This window comes from Dendropsophus ebraccatus, chromosome 3 (genome assembly GCF_027789765.1).
Source record: "Dendropsophus ebraccatus isolate aDenEbr1 chromosome 3, aDenEbr1.pat, whole genome shotgun sequence".
Classification (NCBI taxonomy): domain Eukaryota; kingdom Metazoa; phylum Chordata; class Amphibia; order Anura; family Hylidae; genus Dendropsophus; species Dendropsophus ebraccatus.
The window spans coordinates 57474885-57487733 of record NC_091456.1 but is presented as its reverse complement, the minus strand read 5'-3'; the positions used below and the strand labels follow the sequence as shown (position 1 = coordinate 57487733).

The window sequence follows — 12849 nt, the reverse complement described above, 5'->3', positions numbered from 1 at the left end:
ATCTATATTACCAAAAGGTACAAAATAAACAATATGGTAATTGTTAAATTGTGGATGGTCCAAGACCAAAGACTACCAATGAGATCTTTTTATGCTGCGTTTACAGGGAACGATTATCGTTCGAATTTTTGCTATAGCGATCGCATTTGAGCGATAATCGTTCTGTGTAAACACAGCAAACGATCAAGCGACGAGCGAAAAATCATTCATTTTGATCTTTCAACATGTTCTCAAATCGTCGTTCACTAAAAACTCGCAGATCGCTTCATGTAAACAGTCTTTCAAAGATTCACCCTATGTAAAGGGATGATTAAAAAGGGATCTTAAAAACAATCGCAATAACGATTTTTCTTACGAATTTTCTAACGATTTTTCTAACGATTTATTCATCTAAACGCTGATCGTTATAAAAACCAAATCGTTGATTCAAAATCGTTAAACGATCGATTGGGCGAATTATCGCTCTGTATAAACACAGCATAACTTGGATCTATGATTCAATGGAGGAACATTTGGGGGAATTTATTAATGCTTTCACCAGAAAACCAGTGTGGAAAAGTCACAGATTTTTCCAGCGCTCATTTTCTTTACCCAATGCTATCAAATTTTTAACACAACCAAAGCCGAGATTTTTTTTTTATGAGCAAATAGGTGAGTGCATCAGTTCTTCTCCAAAACATACACAAAAACCATTGATAAATCCTTCCATTTTACAAAATATCCCCTTTTTTCTAAAGATGGACGGGGGTCCCAAGGATGTGCAGTTGTTTTTACATGTATGAAGAAAAAAAATAAAATTGATACAAATAATGTATTTTTTTGCTTTTAATGTTTATATTCTTCTTATACACAATCAATACTTCTGTGTAATAATTCTAGTATCCCAGGAGGAAACACATTACTCTATGAAAAATGTCTGCTTGCTTTGCTGACTCTTACAAAACTCTGAATTCTTATTTTTTTCATCTGCCCAACAGTGAGTCACCTGTATGGATTCGGCTTGATGGATGCTGAAGCCATGGTGATAGAAGCAGAGAAATGGACGACAGTCCCTGCACAGCACATTTGTGTTGAAAACACAGACCGCCAGATCAAGTAATATGTCAAATTTTTATGAATTCATTTACTGTTAAGTAAACCTGACATCATATCTATTTTCTTCTGAACACCATGTTTCATCTAACAGATATATTTAATGTTACTGTTTTTATAGATGCAGCTGATATCCTCCGTATAGTGCAGTAAAGTGCATAATGTATGTGTTACAGGGCTATGTAGATGCCATGTTGTTTGGTAAATTGGCAGAATTAATAGGTAATGGTTGCAGTAAACATTGCATTATATCTGGTGCATTTACCACATAGGCACATATAAAGAATGTGTAAATGTACCTGTATTACTTATGTAAATGGTAAAGTCACTTACATTGTATATACCATTCCTGCTGAGCACACCCCATTAACACATTCAGTTGCATAGTTATTTACTATGGTTGAAAAGAAAACAAAAACTTGTTCATTGAGTTCAAATGGGGGAAAATGGGAGTGGTGTTGGTCACCAAACCTCTTTTTTCACATGTCCTTGTGTTATTATAGGCCGTATTACACGGCACAATAATCCAGGGGAAGCGAGCGCCAACCTGTCAGCTCAGAGAGCTCAGCTCGCTTCCCCCTTGTTCCCTGCCTCCTGACTGGTACACGCAGTACACGCACAGACAGCGTGTGGGAAGCAGTTTTATGGACTGCCTGAATTTTACTTGACGGCCTGTTTAAGTCTGTGGCGGGCAGCTGCCGCTGCTCCTATCGCACAGAGCGCCACACAGCGGACCGTAGCTGCACATATTGTGGTCTTTCAAGATGTCCTATTACACTAAACAATCATCGACCTGAGTGGTAATCAGCCAAGTAAGGCCCATAATCTTTTTGTGCAATAGTAGGTATTGCTGGGTTATATGCTAAACACTAAACACCATGTAAAAGTGATACTTTGGAAATATTCATGTTGTATTCTTCACTTTACACAGGACAATACGTCCAGACAATGTAGTACGTTCAGTGTATAAAGCCACAGGATGTGCTGACAACGTCAACCACCATGTCATTTACCTAGAGCACGTGGTTGTACGCATCACAATTACACATCCGCGCAGAGGAGACCTGGCTATCTATCTGACGTCTCCATCAGGCACCAGATCCCAGCTGCTGGCTAACAGGTAGGCTTTTCATGGTGGAGTTAACTGTGCATCAACAGGGTTGCTTAGATCTCATTTACATGAACACAGGTGTTGCCAACTGGAGCTATTAACATGTTCTGTTTCCAATAATTACAAGTAAGTATATTTTTCATTTTAGATTTTGTGTGATATACGGAGATACAATTTACCGAAAAGTCAAATATCATTGTACATTTTATTACCTTGTCTTCTTGCCCTGGGATACAACCCATATTATAGTCCATATCAATGCATATAGTATAGAATTGTACAGGCTCAAAACAGTCAAAAGTCTTGTATTTGGCCACATCCCTAACATTTTAGTCCCTTTCAGTGCAACTTCAATGCAAGGATTGAACCTTGAAATGGGTTATCTAGGGTTGTCTAGTCTTTTATGCAGATGTGCTCAGGAAGGGCTAAAAAAACGAAGAAATTTGTACTTACCTTCCTTTCTCTCCCCAGTGTCACTGATTTCCCAAGCAGGCACTTGAGACTTCCAGGTGCTGGGCAGTGAAACTGGGTATTATTGGCAGTGCTGGGACAGTGGGGAACAGTAGTGGCAAAGGAAAGTGGGGGAGCACAGAAGATGAGTACACATTTCTCTGCCCTGCCCAAGCATATTCTCATAGGGAAAATAGATAACAGCTTTTAGTACAAGATAAGTAATGCAGTGTATCTACAAAATTACTTTACTATGTTGATTATGCTTTTAGGGGGACATTTATCAAGACTGACTTATAAGTGGTGTACGCCAGGGGCACATTTTGATAAATGTCCACAATAGTATTTAATGGTTCATAGTTAAAGCCTTATGTTTCAACGACAGATTTGCTAAGAGACACCCACCTCTTAGTAAACATGTCCGGCCCTCTGCCCGGCTCAGGAATTGTGCAACAATTCTACACAGTACTATTACACCAAGCAATTTTTCGACGACTAACGATTAACGATAAACAATCTTAAACGACCGCTAAGGCAAACGACCCGAAATCGTTCGCCCAAGTACACGAAACGATGATCGTTATTTATGATCGTTCTTGCGGTCGTTTAGTCGTCGCTATTGCGTACGTTTCAGCTGTGAATTCTTATTCCACCGAACGATGTGCGAACGATAAGCGAACGATCAAACAATAAAAATAGGTCCGGATCCTTTTAAATGATCAGCGATTTCTCGTTGGTCGTTTAATCGTTGCCTGCTATTACACGAAATGATTATCGTTCAAATCCGAACGATTTAAAGATTTTTCTAACGATAATTGTTCCATGTAATACCACCCTAAATCTCCTCTCCACCTTGATGCCCCCCCCCTCCCCCCTCCCCATCCATCAGGTAAACAGGAGATATGGCAGATGTATGTCATGGAAAAGGTCCACCCTTTTTTCGTGGAATACGTCAAGGGCGCTTTTTGATCAATGTCCCCAATAGTGTTTAATGGTTCATAGTCAAAGCCATATGTTTATATCGTTAGGTCACATAAAAAATGGTCTCCAATAGACATGCATTAACAGACATAAAAGGTATTACTCTGTTTAGTGGTTAAACAATATGACCAGTGTTTGATCTTCTTTTTTAACGTTGAAAAGTTTGCACAGGAAGACATAAAAAACCTTCGTACTGTGTTTAGTTGTGTCACAGTCCTATGTAGTTTTTATTATTTCCAGTGACAAATTGACCATATTCTATCCCAGTGCTGCTTCACATTTACTTTGCCTCTAGTTTGCCCCTGTAGAATATAACGTCTAAATCATGAACTTAACCAGACTATCTGGAATGGGGTCTAGTGTTAATCCTGAATATTGTAGCTACAAGATAGGGACTGAGAAGATGATGAGCTTGTTCCCATCCATCAGCTTTATGGTTTGAGATTGAGGTTGTAGAGGAAAAAATAAACAATGGGGAAAATAAATGAAAGCTAACAGCAATACTGTCTGGCTTTCCCATAGTAACCAATCACAGCTCATCTTACGTATCATAACAGGCTTTGGTAAAATTAAACCTGTACCACGATTGATCACCAAGGGAGGGGCCAGATGGTTTTAGTGTTAGTTTTTAATCCAACCCCCCACCCCCCTGTTGCCAAAAAGTCACATAAGCTACCAAATTTTTTACATTATTTTCCAGATCAGTAAGGCTCTGTTCACACTTTGTTTTATGCTTCTAGCAAAGGTATACCCATACACTCATTAAAAAGGGATCCAAACCTGACAATTTCCCTTTAAATCATTTTTATTAGAGCTCTGACAAAAATATAGGCAACAGTACCATGACAGCGTCGCAGCGCTCAATTTTCACATTTTTTCGTAGGTCAAAGATGAAAAGCAACACAAAAGCAGTGCCGAACATAATCTACAGCTGGCTAGTAAGAACAATAAAATGAAACCATTACTAAATCACATCTCGGTTGAGATGTCCAAACTTTCAACAATAGAAAGAAGAGGAGTAGAAGAAAAAAGAAAGAAAAGAAAAAAAAAAAAAAAAAAAAAGAGAAGTAATAGAGAAGAAGAGAGGAAAAGACACAGGGGGAGGGAAGGTGACACCAACAGAACAAGACTAACCAAACAGAAGGGGGACGAAGGGGAAGGGGGAGAGGAATGAGGGTGGTGCGGCTGGGGCGCCCTGGACCTCCCCACCTCAGGAGAAGGGAGTATAGTCAGCGAGAACCCTATGGCTCTCATGCGGGCAACCGCAGGCCTCCCAGTGTGCCACCCAGATCTTCCTTGAGATACCATGTAGAAAATCTATAAGGTCTTACAAAGGCAATTCAATGGTACTGACAATTTCAATGGTACTGGCCACCTGTCTAATGTGTATGGGGGCCGCCAATTCTCCCCAACAGATTTGGGGGAGAGAAGGATCAGGCATGATGGATTAGCAGTGGTTTACCTCTCGTCTCTGCCTTTACAACACATGCATACTAGGCTAGGCCAAGCTGCTCATGTGTATGGAGGGATAGGGAGACATAGCTATAGATCAGCAACTATTCTATGTATATGGGTAGCTGAAGTGACATAGAAGGTTTCATACCTTTCTACTGTAGCTTGCTTAGCTTTCCTATGGTTATGTTCATACAAAGTCAAAAATAGAGAAAAGGCGTCCGATTTTGCAATTTAAAAGAACGTCTGTTTTTGCCACGATTTAACTGACTGCAATGGCAATACAGTGTATTGAATGTATGGAATTACAGATGTTTTTACCGCGGACATCAAAATAATGATCATGATAATTATTTTTGGACGTCTTTTGCAAACAGTGGACATTTTTTTATTACTTGATCACACACAGTTTTTCTTTTGTCACCGTTCTTTCTCCGTTTTTACTTTTAAATTCAATGGACTTTTCAATTAAGCCGCAACCAAAGGGCAATTAGTAACCCCAAACTAGAATAATGTACCAGCAGCTGTCATTGCACTAAGGGTAGGCCAGACAGCTAAATAACGTCCGTTATTTTAGGCTCAAAATGACGGACGTCATTTTAAACGGAGCTGAAAAAACATTGTGTGAACATAGCCTTACTGTCAACCAAGTGTACACATTTTATTTTCTTGAAAATGATAGAAATATATACATATATACATAAATGTAAACACTGACTTATATGGTTTAACATAGACAACTGGATTATTTCTGTTTGTCTACATTGCACTAGTTTGATTACTTTTTTTTTTTTTTCTCTACATAATAGTCCGTGCCATTGTGTCTAGGAAAAAAAACTTATACCTTGCATTGCATTTTTTGTAATGCCAGCCAATGAGAAATTCTATAGATTTTACTGTATGGGGGGGGGGGGGTTCTGGGTGTTTCTACAGATTTTTTTCTCTTTTTGGCTAAGAGTATTTTTTATGTCTTAGAACAATCCCTTTAACCTTGTGGTTTGAAGGCCGCTCTTGTGTACACTAGAGCTGTGTTACCACCGCTCCATTATCTCCACATACCGTATAAACGTTTTGCTTCTTTATATGATATTAGACTTAGATAAGCTTACTCTTCAGAAGATTCTTCCACATGTCATAGCAAGCTGTGATATGTTCCTCATTATATTGGGATTGCCAGATGTACCCTCAGGCAATATTCAGACACCATCAGATGCAATTAAAGACATCACACGTTGTACAGTGCTACATTTAGTGTTAATATAGATAATACCACAGTATTAACTCTTGTCTAATAAGCACTTATGGTAGCTATCCTCTCCTCCTATACTCATGGGGGTAACATTCTACTTGTACATGTTCTGTGTAGCATATAGGTGGCTTGCATTGCGGCTCAGGAATGCTTTCATGAAGGGAAAACCAGAGTCATTAGTTCACCAGATTCTTTTCTGGTCACAAGTGGATTACATCTTCACAGTCTATGCCCAATCCCATCTACATCAAAAGAAACATCTGCTGTGTCAACAAAACATGAAAGATGATTTGATGATAAAACGTCATTTGATGCTATATTTACCATCAGAAATCCTTTTTTATGGATGCAGTTTTTAGTCTTGTATTCCTTGTCATCTCCCACTCAATAAAACAAGTTCCACTACATTAGAAAAATAAAACACCAAGGAAGAGCTTTACACAAGTTGATCTTTCTTCTAAATGTTTTCATATTTATGTTGTACTAGTTTGATACAACTCACATCAATAAGGCCCAGTTTGCTTTCTATTCCACGTCCTATTAAATTGAAAATCTGGTTTCCACAGTTTAAACCTACGTGACGTTTGAAGCAACCTTGCACATAGGTTTCTTTGACATTGCCAGTTTTGAGCATTTATTGCACTTTTATTCACTAGTAGCGGTACGAAAATGTTGACTTGTTGCTCTTTGAAACAGACAAGTACTTAGGTCCTCTGTCCCAAAGGTTCTCGTACACATCATATGTATGTTGGCCGGCATGTGTATGGGGGTGTCCTGACTCAATGCCAGGGGGAAGAAAGATCGGACAAGTTGGACTTTACACTACCTATTACTTTGCTTTGTTTGCACCAAAGTTTTTCCACAGTCTTAAACGTATGATGTATGAAAGTGATGCCACATTTTCCTCCAAACCAAGCTCAGACTGACCATCTGCCCCAGACTCTTCTTAAGTTCTCACTGGGTCGCCCTGCTGTGTCCTGACCTTGTGTGCAGCAAAAGTCACTACAGTCACCACATTGTGCACCATAGTTTTTCTGCTGTATGCTATATGTGTGTGGTGGGTTGGGAGGGGCAGGGGGTATAGCATGTGGGCTGGTGAGGCATGGGTGCCAGGGCTTCTTTAATTACCAGTTTGGTCCTGCTCCAAACCACTCTGCTTTCCTTCTTAGCCAGGGCCCTAGTTTAGGAAAGGTGTGACTTGTAAGTCTTCTCCACAGTCTACTTAGGAATATTACTCCAGCAACATCTGCATCTTATTTTCCACCACCCTGACCATTTATTTGGGGTTGCCCTACAACAGCTTTTGAATATATGCCTATCAATCTGCTGGCAAAAACCATGAATCCTGCCTAAGGTACTAGTAGACAGCAAGTGGCACTGAAAGTAACTTCATTCAAAGGAAGCATGGAGCGTGCCCTGAGCCCTATTAGGTAAGCCTTACTTATGAAATTGAAGGAGGTAGTTACCATATATAATGTTATTTCTGGAAAACATGATTGAAGTCCCTATTATTCAAGTCTAGTCCATAAAAATTGCAAATATTGTGTATAGCAATATTATCCAGCAGAATACAATAAAAAAAAGCAATAGAACACAGTGTGCATACCTGGAGCAACTATAGAGGATCACAGTCATGGCCCAGAGGGAAACAGCTGTTCAGGGGAATTGAAACAAGATTAGCCAATTACTATAAATGCAAATTAACCTGAAGTGCTAACAACCTGTGCTGGTCGCCTCTGTCAGTACTGACATGCGGATAGAGCACTTAAGGAGCAGGCCACTCACTTTGTGGGCTGGAAACCATAATTTGCACAGGAGTATTCTGGAAGGACATCAATCACACTGAAAGCGCCTATTTTCTGCCAGCTCTTTAATAAGTTTATTCTTTTGGAGCTATTATTTTTTGGCTGTGTTATTAGTCCTATGAAAAGCATCATTCAGTCACCTGTGAACTTCACGTGTTAATTATTCCCTTTTGATAGAATATTTTATGCAGCTCCATATCTGTAATGCCCAGGGTTATACTTTCAACAGCACATTCCTAGCTCAGGCGAAATGCAGATCTGATAGTTTGGGTTCTTGGGGCTTCTAATGCTCTATAGAATAGCTTGAAATGCAACGCACATGAGAAGTACGCACGCAATACTCACTGGGGGTCATTTATGGCCTTGATAAAATGCAGACACAGTCATTTCATTAGGATGGAATTGTATATATGTACTACAAACTAAGCACTTGTTTATTCATTTAAAGGGTTTCTGTCGGTCAGAGAAATGTATTTGCTGGCATGTGTCATACTTGGCTTAAAGTGAAGCTTCCCTACGGCCATTGGTATTATTAAATGTTGGAAAAATTATAGGAGGATTTAGTCCTTCCGTCACCTTAGCCCTTAGTATTTAAAGGGAAACTAACAGCAGGTTAGAATACAAACAGCGGTTCTAGAGTGTTAGACAGAAGACAGAATTCAGCAAGAATACTGAGGATTTTATTCTACCTTTGAAGTGCTTGACTATAATTTGTTTTTGTATTTCTGACCAAGCTTCCAACCCTCCATTTACCTGGAACAGACTGACTGGAGAATAAGAGCGGATGGACTGTGGGTTTTATATTGTGTACCTTTTAAAGTACAGTGCTAATAGATCCCGGCATACACCAAGTAGAATTGTGCTTACTTTATTGGTGCAATATCAACAGGAGTAAATAAACTCCAAACCCTCAGGCCAAAGCCCGGGGTACAAGACCCCTTTAAATTATGTAAACCCCCCTAAAATATAACTTTTATTATTATAACCTAAAATTAAGTGAACTTGATGTTAAAACTACAAACTACCCAGTACTCCACACACTAGACTATGCTAGGTAATATATCAAAATACAACTATTCTCCTATATTTCTATCAATATTATCACAGCCTGCAGCACTGTAGAAAATATATATAGCTGAGAAGTACTAGGTATTTGCTGTTTAAAACCACAAATAGTGCCCCCTCTCTACATGTTTCGTTGCACACAGCAACGTCATCAGGAGAAAAAAATTAGGCAACCGTTGCCTAATTTTTCTCCTGATGACGTTGCTGTGTGCAACGAAACATGTAGAGAGGGGGCACTATTTGGCCTGAGGGTTTGGAGTTTATTTAGTTAAAGTGATCCCTGGCCCACCAGTGTGAGGGTTTAGGTGTTATAGATATCTACAGGAGGACGCGTTTCGGCTAGATCACCTTCATCAGCTCCATCAGCTCATCAGCTGATAAAGGTCCTGTTGATATTGCACCAATAAAGTAAGCATAATTCTACTTGGTGTGTGCCAGAATTTATCTTTCTACTGTTCTGGGACGAGTCCTACCACAAGCACCACCAGACCTACAGAGTGCCGTCTTCTACTATACTGCTTTATAAAACATAGGGCATTCCACAGCTGTACTATATATAGAATGCTGCTTTACTAATGTTCCAGTGATACAAGAACAGATGTTTCACTGCTTGCTGTTGGGAGTGGAGTGCAAGAGACCAAGAAGAGTTACTCATAGATGCCCCCTGTGGGTGACAAAGCTGAGAAATTTAGCCTGGTATTCTATGAAAGCATGCTGTAAAAGCAACCTGTCACATTGAAAATGCAACTCTGTGATTGACAGCTGTCTGTATGCCCATATATAGTCAGTCACTGAGTAGGACCGCCCACATGACTACTCGGAAGGAGCAGAAATTTAGAGCAATAAGCTATATTGAACCAAAACTATATATAAATCTGCTCGGCAATTTCTCTATTACATGATGCTTGCAGATTAGACTGCATAGGCAATGTGACAACTTCCCTTTAACAACCAGAAGTCCTAATCTCATCAGATTCACATCTGTATTTTCAATAGGTAAACAGAAGGAATTATATCCTGATTATTATTATTTAGAATACAATCTGCATTGGCTAGAAGACATAAGCAGATGATCCTTTATAGCCATTTGTACACCCATAATAAATCATATGTTGATTCTGGATATGTGAATTATGTATAATATACAGTAGAGTCCAGTAGAGTGTTAGCAGTCAGTGTAGAGTGTGAGCAGTCCGTCAGTATTGCCCAGCTCCCTATGTAATTTACCTTCTCATCAGGTAATGAAAAGATGACTTGTCCTCTCCATGGGGATGTTTGCTGTTTAGGTAACACAACTCTCAGAACATGCTTTTTGGCTTCCCTAAAATATGGCTGCAACAGAAGGGTCTTTATAAGGTACATATGTACTTAGAGCAGCTGCTGATTTTACTTTTCTCTTGGATGTTTGCCATTTGCAGGATATAGATGTACCGTAGTAACACATGGCTAATAAATATTAGTATGAATTTTACTCAAGATCCACATTTGAAGATAACAGGCGGCCAAGCTGTCTTAGTTCCTAAATAGTACCAAATTCATTCAAGCCATTGAATTTAGTGGAGAAGCCACATTCCACAATAGATCTGTTCTGCTATAGAATTTGCTGTGGAAACATATTCAGCAATAAATGCCACAAATTGAGATTTTTAAAGTGAATTTATCATCAGTACATTCGGTTTACGTTTTGCACAGTTGATTCTAATGGAGCCGTCCCGCCTCCAGTGCTTCACCCCCGGCCGGTGCCTTGGAATAGAATGGCGCCGTACGCAGGAACCGGGCAGCGGTTCAAAAAAAGGACCACGGCACCAACTCCCCCGCGTTGGCGCTGTTTTATGCATGTGCAAAACTTAAAGCGAATGTACCATCAGTCCATTCACTTTAAGCATATGACCCAAATATATCATCTGTGTAAAAACTGGCGATACCTGCCCATTGCAGCCAATCACAGCTCAAGTTACATTTTAGCAGAACGCACTAAGATATGAAAGCTCAGCTGTGATTGGATGCTATGGGCAGATTACACGAGTTTTTGTTTTAAGCAGATTAATAAATATAAGATATATAAATATTAATAAAATAACTACACCAAAATCTGCATGATTGGTGCCAATTTTGGTTTTGAAATCGTGTGAATTTTCAGCTGTGGAGAATCTGCAGCATTTATGCAGGGTGTGGCCATACCCAAATTTCTGTGGATATTCTGCACCATTTCCACATCAAAATCCACACCAAAATGTGCAGGTTCAGGCTATGCTTCCACTATGGCATAGGGCTATCATTTAATGGTAAACGGTGTCCATCTATTAATGATCATGGCTGCAAATATTGATCATGATCATTATTTGTGGCCATTATTATCAGGAGATGGATTTCATTTCTCGCTTAGATCCTGTGGTGGGAACATAGCCCACTGTGGATTTTCCACTACAGATAAGTTAACAGTGATACTCGCAGATAAGGTAACTCTTTTGTGGTAAGGTGACAGTAAGAAGGTTTGTAAAGTCCTTTTTTGTTTCCACCGATTAACAATATATGATCACAAATAAGCACTTTCGGGAACGACCTGAAATCAGTCACAATAATACATGTCTAAATTTTACACCCTTTGAGAAATCTGGGCCTATGTGTACATATACTGAAAGATTTGCAAATGATTAGCCAACAATTAAGAATGATTTTATGGTCAGATCAAAAGAAGCGATCAGCTGCGTACAAGCAAATCTTCGTTAGTCATTTCATTGTTGCCTGCATACACATGGAAAGATTAACGCTTAAATTCGAACAATATCATCTGCCAGTTAAATGGTGCTGTTTAGTAATGCTGTGATATTCCTGGTGTCTTTTCTGAACAATTTATCTGTTATAGAGAGTATCCAAGGGGCCCAGAGCTGCTAAACAGAAAACCTTGAGAAAATCTCTCTTTGCTTTGTAGCTTACACCATTTTTCCTTTCACAATTTAACTTAAAACTTTATTCTAAATGATACAAAATGTATTTCCATATTAAGTACAACACTTGCTCAGCATCCACTGAATTGTCTGTTACTCCATTGTGCCTGTCGCCATTCTTCTTGCTTTTCATAGACTGTTCCTTAGAATGAAACCAAACTGCTGCTGAGTGGAGATATGAATATCATTTTTAATTGAGACCAGGAAACAAGGATCAGGAAAAACAAATGTATTATTGCTAAATTGAATTGCAAATTGAATTATTTGATATTTTAAGTAGTTTATGAAACCTGGTTCATAGTTTAATTGAGTCTCCCAGCGGAAAATGAAAATTCAGTTTCTTCTCTGAAATGAGCCATCTAGACAGGGAAGCTGGAGAGGAAGCAGTTACATCTCAGCTCTGGTGCCTGCAAAAAACACCTATTTCATGAATCATATATGATAAGTTTATATGGGAGGGTCCTGTTTGCCATTGAGGGCCTTTAAACTGCATTAGTATATAACAGTATATAACTTACTAGGGGTTTGTGTGCTTCTGTAGTCCTGCTAGTTCTGGATTGTGTTACAACACTTGAAGATGTTTTAATTTGCACATCAAGGCCATGTTCACACAACGTATAACACCGGCCGTTCTGTGATCTGGCCGGGTCACAGAACGGCCAGTGTTACTGAAGATCATCCCAGTACTGCAGTACC

At 39.3% G+C, this 12849-nt stretch overlaps 1 protein-coding gene across 6 annotated transcripts in view; it reads left to right on the top strand.

The window, feature by feature from the left end:
• Positions 1 to 12849, top strand: part of PCSK5 (proprotein convertase subtilisin/kexin type 5) — a 341536-nt gene that overhangs the window by 188129 nt on the left and 140558 nt on the right. For all 6 annotated transcript variants that reach the window (XR_011362133.1, XR_011362134.1, XR_011362132.1 and 3 more), the window contains exons 11-12: positions 978 to 1095; positions 2024 to 2212. Coding sequence is in view for 3 of the 6 variants with exons in the window: in XM_069961823.1 (XP_069817924.1) it covers positions 978 to 1095; positions 2024 to 2212 (307 nt within the window). In the remaining 3 variants the exon portion in view is untranslated. The remainder of the gene's footprint in view (positions 1 to 977; positions 1096 to 2023; positions 2213 to 12849) is intronic.